At 40.4% G+C, this 17,698-nt stretch overlaps 1 protein-coding gene across 3 annotated transcripts in view; it reads left to right on the top strand.

The window, feature by feature from the left end:
* The window catches only part of PATJ (PATJ crumbs cell polarity complex component), a 364,021-nt gene that overhangs the window by 264,895 nt on the left and 81,428 nt on the right, over positions 1-17,698 (top strand). For all 3 annotated transcript variants that reach the window (XM_049618560.1, XM_049618559.1, XM_049618561.1), the window contains one exon: positions 4,941-5,018. In XM_049618560.1, the coding sequence (XP_049474517.1) occupies positions 4,941-5,018 (78 nt within the window). The remainder of the gene's footprint in view (positions 1-4,940; positions 5,019-17,698) is intronic.

Below are 17,698 nucleotides of genomic sequence, written 5' to 3'. Positions count from 1 at the left end.
ACATGTGAACCATTCTGTTTTCAGAACAGAACCTACATTGTTTTGTTCTGTGCCTCATTTAAGGATGAAAACTCTTCTATAAACATGAACTCTCCTAGGAAAGTACATGCTTTATTGTTAACCTCTCTCAATTCCAACTTCCTTTTTTTACCTGACTCCTCTCCATCTAGATTTTTATTTCAAATCCTCCTCTATAGAACCATCTCAAACTAAACCAGTAACTAAAAACAGAGGAAAAGCTTTAGAAGGGGTTCATGGTAGAGTTAAAAAGAGCATTGACTTTGAAATGAGACAGACCTAGGTTGAATAAAAAGAAGGCTCACAGGAAATGAACGAGGCACAGATGTTAGATTCAAGAATGTTTCAGTCTCATCAGGAAGATCAATTCCATATATATGTAATTAGGATACAAATTAAGTGACATAGGAAATTCAGGAAAAATGTTAAGTGAGGTTAGAAGAAAAAGAGCTGTCTTCCAGATAAGAAGAAGAAAGGATTTATGGAATAAGTGACATTTGAGACATGGCTCTGTGTGATAATTCTGTATGTGTAGATGTAAAGGGTATTCTTTTTTGTTTTTATTCAAATCTTTTTTTAGAGTGTGCAAGAGAGAGAGCGTGTGCAAGTGTGTGCACACGAGCAGGGGGGCGGGGTTGGCAGAGAGAGAGAGAGAGAGAGAGAGAGAGAGAGAGAGAATATCCCAAGCACGCTCCACACTCAGCATGGAGCCCAACATGGGGCTTGATCACATGACCCTGGGATTGTAGTCTGAGCTGAAATCAAGACTTGAACACCCAACTGACTGAGCCACCCAGGCACCCCCAAATCTTAAAGGATGTGTAGACCAGTTGCAACTGAGACTTCCTTGCCCATATTTTCTTACATTTTCAAAGTTGAAGCATCAAACAACTGATTTCTCCCCAACTTTAGTATTCATTTGATAAAGACCAAGAAAATCCCACTTCTATACTCATATTGCCAAGAAATGTAAGATTCCTCTGACTTATTTAAACAGTAGTTGCTTTCCCCAAGAAGATACATGCATAAATAAAAGAATGGCATCAGCTGACAACCATTCTGATGACAACCTCCTTTCATTTGGGATCAGAGGAGGTGGCTATTTGCAGAGTTACTAGAAGAGTAACTTCTAGTGTTTAGTGTGTTTTGTTCTACAATTTAGTGTGCTGCAGTTGCGAACACTAAGTATTTGGGGCGTTAACGGTTTTCCATAGATTAAGTACTAGTTTTTGAAAGTCTAATTCATTTCTTCTGAATTTTTCTGTCTCTAGAACTTACTGTTTAAAATGCTGAAAATCTCGGGGTGCCTGGGTGGCTCAGTCGGTTGAGCATCCGACTTTGGCTCAGGTCATGATCTCGCGTTCTGCGGGTTCGAGCCCCGCATCAGGCTCTGTGCTGACAGCTCAGAGCCTGGAGCCTGCTTCTGATTCTGTGTCTCCCTCTCTCTCTGCCCCTCCCCTGCTCATGCTCTGTCTCTCACTGTCTCAAAAAAAAAAAAAAAACCAAACTGAAAATCTCTGTATTCTCAAGCTTTGTTTCTTAACTTGGGCATGTTTATTTTACATAGTGATTTCTTGGTTACCCAAAATTCACTGAGAAGAGTATATTCTACCTAATGAAATTTTCTGGTTAACAAATGCTAAAACACTGTTGAAAAATTAATGGTCTAATAACAACGATTTCTTTTTTTAAGATTGTGAATCCTGTTCTCCATAAGATTTGTTATCAACACTCGGTGCTGGGGCACCTGGATGGCTCACTTGATTAGCGTCCAACTCTTGGTTTCTGCTCAGGTCATGATCTCATGGTTCATGAGTTCGAGCTCTGCATTGGGCTCTATGCTAACAGCTCAGAGCCTGAAGCCTGCTTCGGATTCTGTGTCTCCCTCTCTCTATGCCCCTCTGCTGCTCACTCTCTCTCTCTTTTTCAAAATAAATAAGTAAACTTAAAAGTTTTTTTAAAAAACACTGACAAGGGGGGCGCCTGGGTGGCTCAGTTGGTTAAGCGTCCGACTTTGGCTCAGGTCACAATCTCATGGTTGGTGAGTTCAAGTCCCACATTGGGCTCTGTGCTGACGGCTCAGAGCCTGGAGCCTGCTTCGGATTCTGTGTCTCCCCCTCTCTCTGCCCCTCCCCTGCTCCTGCTCTGTCTCTATCTGTCTCTCAAAAATGAATAAATGTTAAAAAAAAATTTTTTTAATAAATAAATAAAACACTGACAAGGAATAAAGAGAAACAAGAGCATCGTTTACTTAAGGCCTAGAGCATAGTTAATAATAGCAGGACCTTTGATATCAGTCTTCCCTAGCTTTGAATCTTGGGTTCACCTCTCAGTAGTTAGGCATTCATTAGCAAGCTAACTTAAAATGCATCATTTCCCCATCCATGAATGGGAATAACCTTGGTACATATCCATATAGGGTTGTTACGAAGACTACGCGAAACATGGTTGATAACGAATCTGTGTCAACAAAAAGCTGGAAACAAAAATAAACTGCACTCAGTGTTATGCTAATAGATATTTTGCTTGTTAATGTATTAATTTTCAAGGCAACCTGATGGGGTAGTATTTTAATCTGGTACTTTTATCTGTTTAAATGTTTAAATCTGTTTAAAAAAACATATACTCAAGGGCGCCTGGGTGGCTCAGTTGGTTGAGCGCCCAACTCTTGGTTTCAACTCAAGTCATGATCTCACGGTTCCTGAAATGAAGCCCCATGCACAGAGCCTGCTTAGGATTCTATCTCTCCTTTCTGCCTCTCCCCTGCTCCTATCTCTCTCTCAAAATAAATAACTAAACTAAATAAATAGGTAAATAAAAGAACTCTTTGGCCCCACATTTAAAAAAATTAAATAATAAAAACCGGGGTGCCTGGGTGGCTTAGTCTTTAAGTATCTGACTCCAGCTCAGGTCATAATCTCATGGTTCATAGTTCAAGTCCCATATCAGGTGAGCTCAATCAATCCCCAGTTCAGGTGAGTATGAGCCCTGCTTTGGGTGACCCCCACTTCTCTCTCTCTCTCTCTCTCTCTCTCTCTCTCTCTCTCTCTCTCTCTGCCCCTGGCTCACTTCCACCCTCTCTCTCTCAAAAAATAAAAAAATGAAATAAAATAAAAACATAAAAACAAGTACTCAGGCTTAGAAAAAACCTTGCTGAAAGTCAGAATTCTAAATGGCAAAGTTGCAATTTGAACCCAGATCCAACCAATTTAACATCATGCTGCTTTCTTAGATTTTTTTCTTTTAGATAGTTCTCAAAGCTCTCCTTTATTTTTTAAGCTTACGATAATATGTGCCAATTCTTCTATAATCTAACAGTATAGAAATAACTAACGTAAAAATTCCCCAATCTTTAATCTTATCCCCTAGAAGTAAGCAATTTAAATAATTTGTCCAGTATGCCTACAAATATTTTCCTATATGCATATCTCTATATATCTGTATATTTTGTATGTTTTTTTCTGAAAAGAATATTCTATATTCTTTCAATGGCATGTAAAAATTCCTCTTTCTCTACATCATTATCAATACTGAATGTTCTCTTTCTATTGTCCATTTGATAAATGAAAGAATGCTATATCTTTGCTTTAAAAACTATTTTCCCTACAAACGATCCAACAAAATTTGTAGTAATCCCAAGAAGGTAGTGTTCTAATATAAAAATCCAAATAATGTAAGTATAGATACTCCATTTATCATCCTTATTCTCCCCTATGTACCCTCAGAAAGTAACCTCTGGTTCATTAACTATAACATTTAATATGTTATAATTCAATTGAGGAGATACTGGATGTGTTTTGCAATTTTAATGGGGCTTATTCTTACAGGATGTCTCATTTATATTAAATCAATATTTTTAGAATTCTGCAAAAAATAATCATCAAGTAAACAAGTGCTCCATTCATTGGTTCAACCAGGGTTTGTCCAGGGTTTTCCAGGTACCAGGCACAGTGATAGGTACTTGAGTTTCAGAAATAAACAAAATAAATACAGTCTCTTATCTCAGATAATTTAATCCTGTTCAGAAGATAAACAAGCATCTCGGACAGTTTGGGCTGGAGGGAACAGATTAGCTAACTGGCTGAAACAATGAGTAAATATATTGGCACTCCTGTGAAGGCTGCTAAGAGTAAGGCTGTACTTCAGGTCAGGTGACACAGTGGCTCACTTCTGCCATTGGAGTCCACTCTTTCCCTCTCTACCTTTGCTCTGTCACAGTGTCGGCTTCGTTTCAAGGCTGGCTTCCTTGTGGTTGTGGGATGGTTGCCCATGGCAATTTGAGCTTCATGCTTTCTTGTTAATTTGGGAGGTATAGAGACTTCTTCTGTTTCTTTTATTATTTATTTAAAATTTTTTAATGTTTTATTTTTGAGAGAGAGAGCGTGCGAGCAGGGGAGAGGCAGAGAGAGAGACACAGAACTTGAAGCAGGCTCCAGGCTCCACGCTATAGCACAGAGCCCAACCTGCGGCCTGAACCCACAAACTGTGAGATCATGACCTGAGCCAAAGTCGTATGCTTAACCCAACTGAGCCACCCAGACTTCCCTCTTATGTTTCTTTTAAGACCAAGGAAGAACTTTTCCAGAAGTCTCTTTGTGTCTCATTGAGCAGAATTGGATCACAGACCTATTCCTGACAAAGTCATTGGCTAAAGGAGTGGGATTTAACAATAAGACCATCAGGCCCAACCTTGGAACAAAAAATAGAGATCAGCTTTTTGTAAGGCATATCTGTAAGCAGCAGGAACAGATCCCTGGGGGAGCGGGGATGGCATTCTAGAGGAAAGGAAGAAAATAGAAATGGCCTCCAGAGAGGAAACAGTATCTACAATAATAAAACAACCAACTGTGATTGAGTATATAGTTCTGGGCAGTGTGAGTGAAGATTAACATCTTTATTATTTTGTTCTTACTGTCCTATAGGATCAGAGTGGTACTGAACCTATTAGCAGTGAGGAAGATGGCATAAAACAATTGCCTGAAAATGAAAGCTCCAAACTGGTGAGAATCCTGGGTGATTTTCCATCCAATGTTCTTTTTCAAGATGTGTTATTTATATTTTGTGCCACTGTGAAAAGGATCAACTTGTGTTGTGCTTGTTTCTCTAGGACTCTTGATCTCTGAGGTAGTGGAAGCTTTTCCGTATGGAGTGACCCATCCATTCCAAAGAATAACATATTCTGTTTTCTTCCCACTTGAATTATGCTGTCTGGGACTAAAGAAGCAACTTCTCTTTTAATCCTGTTTAATATTGGGTTTCTTTCAGGCTAGAGCTATATCCAGTTAGTCCTAAAGGCACAGAAAAAGATGTTAAGTGTATTCCATTGAGTCATAGTAAATCATAGGTAAACTCGCCCAGGGGGTGGAGAATAGAAGAAAGTCAGTTTTATTTTTAAGTTTGATTATTATTATTATTATTATTATTATTATTTATTTTTAAGATTTTTTTTAGTAATCTCTATATCCAGCATAGGGCTTGAACTCACGACCCCGATATCAAGATTCGTGTGCTCTTCTGACTGAGCCAGTCAGGCACCCTGAAGAGAGTCAGTTTTAGAGAACCCTCCCTCCTTACATATTTTAATGCTTGATATTTTATTTCATATTTATTGAATTTTTACTGGGTCCCAGGTTCTATACTGTATACTACATTCATTTCCTCAGTCTTATGGTGCAGGTGGCTATAGCTTTCTTTTACCCACGAACAGACCGAGGGCTAATGATGTTCACTAACTTGCAAGAGCCCACTCACTAGAATACGGTAGACCTGGAGATTTGCCCCCATTTGGTCTGACTCCCATGCTTTCGTTCATAATCCATCTTTTTGTTTTGTAGCCTTGTACTTGCAAGGTTAGACTACAAGTTCTAGAAAGAAATGTGGGCTTTTTTCTCTCTGTTTCAAAATGTCTTACAAATCTCAAAGAATTATCACTTAGGAGGGTCACCCTGATTTTATGGCAGCACAGAGTTGTTCATTTTACTTCAGGGAGTTTGAGAAATCGTTTATCTTCTTTCAACTTTTAGAAAATATATATTGGGACTGTCTTAGATTCTGTGTCCTAGAAAAGAAACTGATTCAGGCTGAAGGGAAAGGACATTTCAGCAAAAGTGGAAATGACAGTGGGCTACTCCTGGGCCAGTTGTAAATGGGACCCGAGGACCCTGGCATCAAGAACACTAGGACTAATGGATTATGACCATTGTTCTTGAGCAAGATGTTTCAAGGTTACACTGTTTCCTTTATGAAAGATAAACAGCATATTTGTATAGAAGGGGAATGAGTAACATCAACAAATTTTGAACTCAGAGTTCCTTCATTTAAAAATACTATTGGGGCACCTGGGTGGCCCAGTCAGTTAAGCTTCCAACTCTTGGTTTTGGCTCAGGTTATGATCTCAAGGTTTGTGAGTTTGAGCCCCGCATTGGGCTCCATGCTGAGAGTGCGGAGCCTGTTTGGGATTCTGTCTCTCTCTCCGTCCCTCTGCCTCCTGTGCATGTGTGCATGTGTGAGCATGCTCTCTGTCTCTCTCAAAATAAGTAAATAAACTTTAAAAAAATACAAATAAAAATACTGTTACCTTGGTTTTGGGGGGCACTGTATCTCCACAGATAGGTTAAAGAAAAGTATTGTGAAGCAACAGGGTTTTGTTAGTAGAGGCCACCAACTTCATCCACAGAGGAAATGGTAAAAATGATGAAAACACTTTCTTATCTGCTTGCTAGAAAAGTCTGTTAGTCCAATGAGGGTCACTTGTATGCTATAGGCAAAAGCCATCCATTATCCACTCACTGTTCCCAAGAAAGCAATGCCAGTGATGGGGCTCTAAGTGTCAAGACAATTGAAGGGACCCCCCCCCCCTCAGGCAGAGGACTTAAAGGGCTAAGGGTAATTTTTAAATATTTTTTTATACTGCATTTCACCAAGATGGAAGTCTTCCCCATACCCACTGACTGCTGTCTCTTTTCTTTTTCCCTCCCCTCTCCTCCTCACCTCCCTCCTCTCTTTTTAGTATTTTATAATTCTGTTTCCTATAGAATCTATGCATGGTCTAATTCAGAGAGGAAAGATAGCCTAGATTTAAACAACTTTTATAGCATAAGTATAGATGGCGTACCATAAAACATTAGTTAATAAGAATGTGGTCTTGGACATGTTACTTGACCTCACCAAGCCCCAGTTTTTTCACCTGAAGGAGAGTAGTAATCAGGATATTATGAGGAAACACAAGGGCTATAAGGAATAAATCATGTAATAGAGTATAAGGCAAATAGTTGGTGTTTAGCAAGTTCATTCCTTAAGTCAACAAATATTTGTTGAATGCCACTATGTTCCAGGCACTAGAAATACAACAGTGAATAAAATGTACAAAAATGCTTGTTTTCTTGTGGACTCTTTTCGGAATGAGTAGGGGGAGGAGAATAGATAAGAAATTAGCAAAATATTAGATTTGGTCATAAGAAATAGCCGTTTCTTTTTTTTTTTTTTTTAATTTTTTTTTTCAACGTTTTTTATTTATTTTTGGGACAGAGAGAGACAGAGCATGAACGGGGGAGGGGCAGAGAGAGAGGGAGACACAGAATCAGAAACAGGCTCCAGGCTCCGAGCCATCAGCCGAGAGCCTGACGCGGGGCTCGAACTCACGGACCGCGAGATCGTGACCTGGCTGAAGTCGGACGCTTAACCGACTGCGCCACCCAGGCGCCCCAGAAATAGCCGTTTCTGTAGGTAAGAATTTCATGTGGTGCAACTTAGTCTTATTATAAAGTATTAATAACTATTAATCATCACTAGTCATCATGACAATTTCTATTATAAGATTGATACAAGCTCCTCTGGGTTGCTACACCATCCTAGGATTATTGCCCAGTGCATCTGGTCAGAGGACAGCATATCATCTGTATGGGTCTTAACTCTTCTCACCCCTGTTTATGTCAAGACAGTGGGAAACAGTAAGCCCTAACCCTCCAAAAGTTGCTTGCTTCCTAAGGCAGCACATATGTCCCATCAGACACTATGCTGACCCCTGCAGGAGTGATCAGGAGAAACACACAAGCCTTGCTCTTCAGCAGTTGACCCTCTAGAATCAGTGAGGATAAAAGAATTTGCATCTAGAAAACCATACATGCAAAAGTAGATTAAATAACAAGAAACCGCTATGTTGCACGTGTTCAAAAATGGAAGGAAAACCATCTCATTCAGGGATTAGGGAAGGTTTCTTAGAATGTGACCTTTAAGGTAAACCTCTGAAGACGAGAATGCAGTTGAACGGTGAGGTTGGCGTAAATAGAAAGTTTAGCAGCTAAATCAGTGTGGATTATGGAATAGTGAGTAAGGGTTGGGTTTTTGTAGAGCAACAGTGGCCGATACAATTTGAACAGTAGAATCACAGAACTGAAGGAACTGTATGCTCCTTCCTATGTATGTATGTGAATTATAGATGAATTTATTCATCCTTATGTGCTCAGTGTTCAATCAGTGTCTCAGTAGCTGCCTATATTCATGTAGACACAAGGTGCTACCGATGAGAAACTGTACTTCAGAGAGCTATTAAATTATTTCTTTAAGATTCCCTGTTTTCAGAGCTAAGACCAAGCCATGGGTCAACACATTCCAGTACTATTTCCACTGTTCAGTTATGGTTGGCTTTGGTCCATATCTCAGTGGTCCCCAGACTTACAGCCAAGGAGTTTATAATAACTTCAGTAGGTATTGGCTTTCTCTAAAATATTTTTAAAGGGAGAATAACTTGTTTTTAGACAACTGATCAGATGATGGTTTGTGAAACAGATTCCACTTGTGAGAGACTGGAGGCAGGAAAGTGTCTGGAATCTATTTCAGAAGTCTAGGTGAGAGCCTGTTAAGACTGTTTTTTAAGCCCTTTGAAAGGAACTTTTCAAAAGCTATCTGCATAGAGCTTTGTGATTTGCAAATCAAAGTGTCATCTATTATCTCATTTGCTTAATTTTTTAATATCTAAATTTTTTTCTAAAATGATATTTAGTTCGTGGTCTTATTCAATTTTATCCCCAAAATAAGCCTATGTAAAAAAAAAAAAAAAGTAGGACAGGAATTATTTACCCCAGACTTACAGATGAGACTGTAATCTGCTTAGTGAAAGATCACAGAACTGAAAATTGGAAGAGCTAGGGCTCATCCTGAAGGTTCCTTGACCCCCTGGCATTGGACATAGAGGGTCATGAATCCCTAAAGTGATTATTTTAATCTTTTGGATATCAACCTATGTTTTTTATCATGTTGAGAATATCTGTGTTAATACATTATACTCTTTTGAGGCCATATAACTAAATTATCAAGAGTACAAACACTGGAACTAGGCTACTGGGATTCAAGTCTTGATTCTACCATTTATGAGCAATATAACCTTAGGCACTTAACCTTTCTGTGCCTCAGTTTCTGCATCTATAAAATGGGAGAAAGAAACCACAGTTGTGAGAATTGAGGAGGTACCAGCTATAAGGTGCTATGCAGAACCATGCCAGAGTATGCTGGGATCTCTGTGCAGCGGTGACTTGTTGACAATGATGATGCTGTTATTTATTTTTAATTTTTTTAATGTTTATTTTTTTTAAATATGAAATTTATTGTCGGATTGGTTTCCATACAACACCCAGTGCTCATCCCAACAGGTACCCTCCTCAATATCCCTCACCCACCCTCCCCTCCCTGCCACCCCCCCATCAACCCTCAGTTTGTTCTCAGTTTTTAAGAGTCTCTTATGTTTTGGCTCCCTCCCAATGTTTAGTTATTTTTTGAGAGCGAGACAGAGTGTGAGTAAGAGAGGGGCAGAAAAAGAGGGAGACACAGAATCCAAAGCAGGCTCCAGGCTCTGAGCTGTCAGCACAGAGCCCATCACGGGGCTCGAACTCACAAGCCGTAAGATCATGACCTGAGACGAAGTTGGATGCTCAACCAACTGAGCCACCCAGGCGTGCCCCCTTGCTGTTATTCTGATTAAAACATTTTGGGGCACCCAGGTAGGTCAGTCGGTTGAACGTCCAACTTCCACTCAGATGATGATCTTGCAGTTCGTGAGTTCGAGCCCCGCGTCCGGCTCTGTGCTGACAGCTCAGAGCCTGGAGCCTGCTTTGGATTCTGTGTCTCCCTGTCTCTCTTCCCCTCCCCCGTTCATGCTGTTGTCTCACTGTCTCTCAAAAGTAAACATTTAAAAAATTAAAATAAAATAAAATAAAATAAAATAAAACATTTAGGGCTAGCCACATAAGGAATAACTGTTGTAAGTTAAAGCATCAAGGTGTAACTTAGAAAACTGAATTTTTCAACCTGAAAAATGCAAATTGTAATCATAACAGTATTTATTGAAAGCCTATGTGCTAGGCATTATTCTAAGCTCAATTACATTAACAGTCCTATGAGGTTAGTGCTAGTATTTTCCCCATATAAGAGATGAGGAAACTGAGGCACGGAAACATTAAATAATCACCCAGTGAAGCCTGGATCCAGGTCCATGCACTGTGAGGTTGGAAGCTAGTCTGTAAACCACTGTGCACTACCACCTTTGAGAGAGATACAGACGTAGAACAATACTGAAGTCAAGGGACAGCAAGAAAGTTACATTGGGATCTGAACTTTGTAATTTTGTCTAAATCTTAAACTTCAACGTTGAGAGTATGAAAGGCCTTGGTTGCCAGAACTGGTGAGACGGAAACCAAACTGGAGCCAGACCGTGTTAATGAGGTGATCTCTTCGCCGAAAGCAATGGGAGGCCATGCAGGGCTTTAGAAGGTGACTCTGAACTGTAGCTGTGATGTGGTGACTAGGTTGGACAGGGACCAGAATCGATGCTGACTGGCTCGCTGGAGGTTCATTATAACAGTGGCCATCCATGAGAGGCGGCGACGACTATGTATTCTCATACTCTTGTCTATGCAAAGACCTTAATACACAGCAAGGCAATATGTGTGTTTACCAAGTTCCACAGGAAGTTGCCAGTAAAAGAATTTACCTTTCTTGCCCTCAGTATGCAAACCTCCTGCTGTATGTGTTCTTTAAGACTTTCCTCTGAAGGCAGGTTTAGAGCTATTTAAATGGCAATTGTTGCACCATCTGGGTCTTGAGAACAAGCATCCTCCCAGGACTTGGCCAGCAGCCCACGATAAACCTGCTAGGAAATGCCCCCAACAGATGTGCTCCGCGTTCTTTCCCAATTTATGAAATTGCTTAGCAACAATACAGTCTATGTGTCTCTGTGTCAAATGATCCTTGTCGTCACAGATCTGATACAGCAGCCTTGAAATCATCTTAGATTTTTCAAAATTTTTCAAAATGTTTAGATTTTTCCAACTGTCTGCAATGATTTTTACTGTTGTCTTTCATTGTGAAATATTTCTGATCCTCTGGGCAAGAATAGAAAAATGAGAGCATTTCAGTCAGCTCAAGGTGGCATTCTACCTCTGGCTTCTTTGTGGAGATTTTGGAATTTATGGGGTAGCAAGATGCCTGGGGAAACATGAGTTTTTTCTGAATTACCTATCACTAACCTAAATGAGCTGTGACATGGAAATTCACACTGTAACAGGCAGTGCATTTTACCATTTGAGTCCACACCAGCTGCAATAGCAACATTTTAGGAACACTGTTTACTCTCTACTAGATATGCTTGATCCATATAAAGTTTTCAAACCTACCTATTGAAAAATCAGTGTTGAGTGTTACGGATACCATCCAAATGGCCTGATAGTACTTGCTTTTTCAGATGAAAAAAGCTATCAGATATAAATTGTGGGCTCTGAAGTCTGAACAGACTTAGATTTTGCCTCTGCTATTCACTAGGAAAAGTGACTTGTCCTATCTGCAGTCTTCATCCAAAAATGGAGGAGGATGTCCACCTCTCTGTTGTGAGGACTGAAACACTCAACACAGTGCTTGGCATGCAGGAAGGGCTCCGTAATGTAGCTGTTGTTAACGCCAGATACTGCCTATATAAAATCTACGTGTGCTAGGACTCTCTTTATTCAGTGCATATTTCCGGAGAACCTGTGATGTGTCGAGCTCTGGAAATGTAAAGATAAATAAGACCTCTTTCGGAGCATCTGGGTGGCTCAGTTGGTTACAACTGACTCAGTTTCAGCTCAGGTCATGACATCATGGTTTGTGAGTTTGAGCCCCGAGTCGGACTCTGTGCTGACTGCTTAGAGCCGGCTTCTTGGGATCTCTCTCTCTCTCTGCACCTCCCCTGCTTGCTCGCTCTCTCAAAATAAATAAATAAATAAATAAATAAATAAATAAATAAATAAGCAAGCAAGCAAGCAAGCATTTAAAAAAAGAAACACAGGGTGCCCTGTTCCTTTAATAAATAAATACATAAGACCTCTTTTATTCACTTAATAATTCACACGACGTACACCACATTAGGTCTGACAACTCAGATAATGTACACCACATTAAGTCTGATGCAGAGGTCACAAACTGGCTCTCAGAGTTGGATCCAGATCTCATTTCGCCTCTATGATGTGCTCTTAAGACGTTTGAGCTAGGGTTGCCTGGGTGGCTCAGTCGGTTAAACTTCCAGCTTTGGCTCAGGTCATGAACTCATGGTTCACGAGTTTGAGCACTGAGCTGGGTTCTCTGGTGTCAGTGCAGAGCCTGCTTCAGATCCTCTGTCCTCCTCTCTCTCTGCCCCTCCTCCAATCATTCTCCCTCAAAAAAAAAAAAATTTTTTTTTTTAAAAGATGTTTGAGCTAATTTTTATAAATCAGATTTTCACATAAAAATCCTGGTTTCTCTTTTCTCTTAAAAACAGACCAGCATTCTAAGCTGCCCCATGAATCAATTATGTAGTTGCAGTTTATTTCTGTCCCTACTTTTTTTTTTAAGTTCATTTATTTATTTTGAGAGAGAGCAAGCAGGGGAGGAGCAAAGAGAGAGAGAAAGGGAGCTAGAATCCCAAGCAGGCTCCATGCTGTCAGCACACAGCCTGATGAGGGGCTCGATCCCAGGGACCTGTGAGATCGTGACCTGAGCCCGAAACCAAGAGTCGGAGGCTTAACCGACTGAGCCACCCAGGCCCCCATTCTTTCCCTACTTTAACACCATTTCCCCACCCCAACCTGCTTCCCATATCCCCACACCTGTAAACACCTGAGTCTGCGTCCCTGGTCTAATACTGGAGACAGAGCTGTGGCTGTGCAGGTGGAGTGGTGGGAGGTGAAAGCCAAGAAGTGGACAGGGGTGAATGGTGGAAGGCCTTGTGGACCAAGGGAAGGAAGCCTTTGGAGTGGTTTTAACTGGGGATGATGATGAGAGTAGCCATTTGAAAAGATTCTTCTGAATGCCCTGAAAAGAATCCTTTAGAAAAAGTCAAAACTGAAGGCAGGGAGAGAGTTAAAAAGTTGTCAGAATAACAATGATGAAAGTTGATGGAGGAAGAGGAGGGCTAGGACTGACTCTAACATGCATCGGTGCAAGCTGACTGGCTGGGTGCCAGCTGGGTGCTGTTACTGAGGAAAGGAACCAAGGAGAAAGGTTCCCCACATTTGTGGGGAAGGATGAATGAACTGGGCTGGGTATAAGACAGCAAAGTAGAGAGAGCTGCTCAGCCTAAAGGTAGTCACATTCAAAAGTATTCAAATTCAGTGATTTTTAGAACATGCCTGTCAGACACACAACAAACACAAATCATCCATTGCTGATCTGGGTCCTTGGACTCCCACCTTGTAGCCTGTGGATACACTAGAAAAGGACAGCCTTTGCCTGAGTCAGTCCCGGCCTCCCTCCTCCGACCACCGGGATTAGCTGAACTCACACCAGCAAGAGCTCCATGGCCCTTCACCTGCTCTTCTGCAGTACTCCTCAACGCTAAGAACTACTTTTCAAGTTTATTTATTTATTCTGAGAGACGGAGAGAGTGAGCAGGGGAGGGGCAGAGAGAGAGGGAGAGAGTTCCAAGCAGGCCGTGCACTGTTAGTGCAGGCCCCAGTGCAGAGCTCGAATTCACCAACTGTGAGATCGTGACCTGAGCTGAAACCAGGAGTCAGATGTTCAACCAACTAAGCCACCCAGGTACCCTGCTAGGAACTACTTTTTTATTTTTTAAATAATGTTCATTTATTTTTGAGAGAGAGAGAGCGCACAAGCAGGGGAGGGGCAGAGAGAGAGAGAGAGAGGGAGACGCAGAATCGGAAGCAAGCTCCAACCTGTGAGCACAGAGCCCCACACGGGGCTCGAACTCACGAACTGCGAGATCATGACACCAACCGAAGTCAGACGCTTAACCGAATGAGCCACCCAGGCGCCCGGAACTACTTTTTAAAAGTCGGATGCAAATCCTGGCTGTGACACTTAGTGGAGTCTCTGTGCCTCAGTTTCTTTATCAATACAATGGGGACGGTAATAGGCTCGATCTCATATAACATAGAAATTAATACACCTCGGATGCCTTTTGATGCACATAGGAAATGCTGTGAAAGTGTTAAGCTGCCATATTTTTTCTCAGCAGTTCTGAAAGTACTTTCGAGGTAAGATTCATGTGTCTTGCTCACTGATATGTCCCGTGGCTCACAGTGTCTGGGACATAAAAGGCCTTTAATACAAACTTGCTTAATTTCTGCTCCCTCTGAAATATAAGATAATTAATATGGGTTTTAGATTATAGGACCTTAAAATTATCGTGACAAATAAGACTTGCCCAGAGAAGTGAAAATTTTGCAGACTCAGAGAACCACGTGTGAGCACCTCTATGTTTCTGATAAGTTCTGGAATTAAGACACTAGGCACAGCTAAGAAAGTCTGAGTTCTAGGCTCAGCCAGGGCCTCATTTTCCTTCTCTGGGTTCTTAGCGCTAATAATTATGATTGGAAGATTATTTTCTCAGTGTAGAAAAATCTGATAATAGCTTCCTTCCTGGCAAATTGAATTTCACCTAACAAGTCTTCACAGCAGACCAGTTAAAGGGAATGAAAGCAAGCCAGCAGGTGTCGACGATGGGAATTTGTGTCCTGATGTCCCGACGATGGGAAATCGTATACCTCTCTCTGTGCTGTCTTTGAGTTCCTGAGATTACTTTACCTATTACCATCATGTCTCTACAGTATCTTCTTCATTTATGATACAGAGGGAGAGAGAACGGAGGAAAAACCCCAAAACTTTCCTCTTGTGACTTTTGTGAAGGAAATTGACTTGATTGTAAATCTATCATCTTTTTTATGACCAGGAAAGGGAAATTTATCATGTAGGCAAATCTCAAGTGATTTTCAGAAATACAAGATATAAAGTACAATGAGCTGTGAAAAATGCCACATATTTGAATGCACTTGAACTCTGCCATTGGCAATTTGCATACTGTCACAAAAGAGAGGCCAGTGCTGACTCAGACATATTCTTCTCTCTGGCTCCTTACAAGGGAATTCCTAGGCTCTTGCTATAGAAGCGGTTTTCATGTTGGATCTGAAACAGAAAATACGATTTTCACAGTGACATCTGCTACCCTATCCAAACTAAAACCCTGCAGTTCTTGATGAACTACAAATTGGGGATAAAATGGATTTAAAGTACATAGTTCAGTTGTTTTAAAAGTGAAGAGGATATACATCTGACAATTCCAGACTGGACTTGAGACCTACAATCATCAAAAACACATTTTATTTATTTATTTTTTATTTTTTATCAAAAACACATTTTAAGCTGTTTTTCCAAACTTGGATACCAGCACTTTAAAAACACTTAGGAATCATTTTTAATAAACCCTAGTAGTCAAAATTGATAAACTGGTGTCAATTATATTTCACTTAAAATGTTTTTTAGGGGCACCTGGGTAGCTCAGTTGGTTAAGTGTCTCACTTGTGCTCAGGTCATGATATCGCAGTTTGTGGGTTCACGCCCGCATCAGGCTTTGTGCTGACAGCTCAGAGCCTGGAGCCTGCTTCAGATTCTGTGTCTTCCTCTCTCTCTCTTTCTGCCCCTCCCCCCACTTGTGTGTGTTCTTTCTCTCTCTGAAAAATAAATATTTAAAAAAATTTTAAAAACCTTTTAATATGTTTTTAAAGGAAAATAAAAAATCGACAAACTGAACATGTATCAGAAATCACACAGCATGTTATTCTCTTACAAGTTAAAATCCTACACTGCACTCATTATCTTCCTCTACAAATCTATTTTTTTTCATTTTTTTTTCATGTTATTATTTTAAAAATTAGAGACAATATCAACCTCCTATGTATCCAGGTTCAAAACCACAGTCAGCTTTTACTAATGTCTCTCCTTGTCTGCTTTCATCAAATCGTTTACAAAGTATGCTTAAGTCTACGGACACAACATGAAGCAAAGTATATTTTTTTCAGACACTGGGATTTCACAGACCAGAAAATTTTCAAAAGAATGTTGAGAATGTAGAATAATAATAATTATTATTATTATTATTATTATTATTTGGCTAAGTAATGAAAACCAAAGTAATAGTAGTTTGGAGCATATGAGTCTGTCATTTTCTAAGTCAAGAAATGGTCAAGTAACAGGGATTTCAGAGGGCTCAACCTATTGAAGTCTCCCCTCCTCTCCCATCCCCATTACTACCATATATCATTATCATAATGTCACATAAGAAGAGCCGTTTTAACACTGCAAATTTAGGGAGGGCACAGTCTTAAAGGGTAGTCCTTGAACTTGCATAGATTTAGCTTTATAAAGGACCCTCCATATGGTGGTTTTTCATATTTCCCACAAATCAATGGAAACGGTCACAGATCCATGTGGTTCTCACTCCTCAGTATTATCTGAATAGAAGAGAAAGCTTGGACTTTGAAGTTGGATAGTGGTTCATAGCCAGATGTTTCCACCTATAAGTTATATGCTCTACGACAAATTAGACTTCTTTAAAACCTGAGCTTCTTCATAGGTTAATGCCAACTATCTCTTGGAGAGGCAGTGTGGCATGATTAAGCACGTGAGCCAAATACATGAGGCTTTTAATCCTCACTGTGACCTAAGCCTTTGGGCAAGTGAATTCACTTCCAGAATACTCAGGTCGCTTATCTGCACAATGCAGATAACAACAAAGCTTTCATTATGGGGAGGGTAGAGAGAAAGACTGTTCAGTTCCTAACAAAGAGTAAGTGCCCAGTAAATGGGGGAGGCTATTATTAACACTACGTGAGGATAAATGAGTTATTTTAAAGGTGCCTACTAAGTGACAAGTACATAATGAGCAGCCATTAAATAATAGTTTCTGGGGCGGCTGGGTGGCTCAGTCGGTTGAGCATCCAACTTTGTCTCAGGTCATGATCTTATGGTTCATGGGTTCCAGCTCTGCATCAGGCTCTGTGCTGGCAGCTCAGAGCCTGGAGCCTGCTTCGGATTCTGTGTCTCCCTCTCTCTCTTCCCCGCCTCTGCTCATGCTCTGTCTCTCTCTCAAAAATAAATAAACATTAAAAAAAATTGAAAAAAAATTAACTGTTTCCTGTCTTGCACAATCTAAAATTCAACACACAAGAAGGAACAAGTGATAATAATGGCCGCAAATGCTTTTACAATATTTACTAACAATCCAAAAAGGCATCATTCTAAGTGTATTAATTTCTGTGTTATAGGAGATTGAGCCTATAACTATCCCCATTGTATTGATAAGGAAACTGAGGCATAGATACTCCACTAAGTGTCACAGCCAGGATTTGCATCCGACTTTTAAAAAGTAGTTCCGGGCGCCTGG

Source organism: Panthera uncia (genome assembly GCF_023721935.1).
Source record: "Panthera uncia isolate 11264 chromosome C1 unlocalized genomic scaffold, Puncia_PCG_1.0 HiC_scaffold_4, whole genome shotgun sequence".
Classification (NCBI taxonomy): domain Eukaryota; kingdom Metazoa; phylum Chordata; class Mammalia; order Carnivora; family Felidae; genus Panthera; species Panthera uncia.
This window is presented reverse-complemented; position numbering and strand designations above follow the sequence as displayed.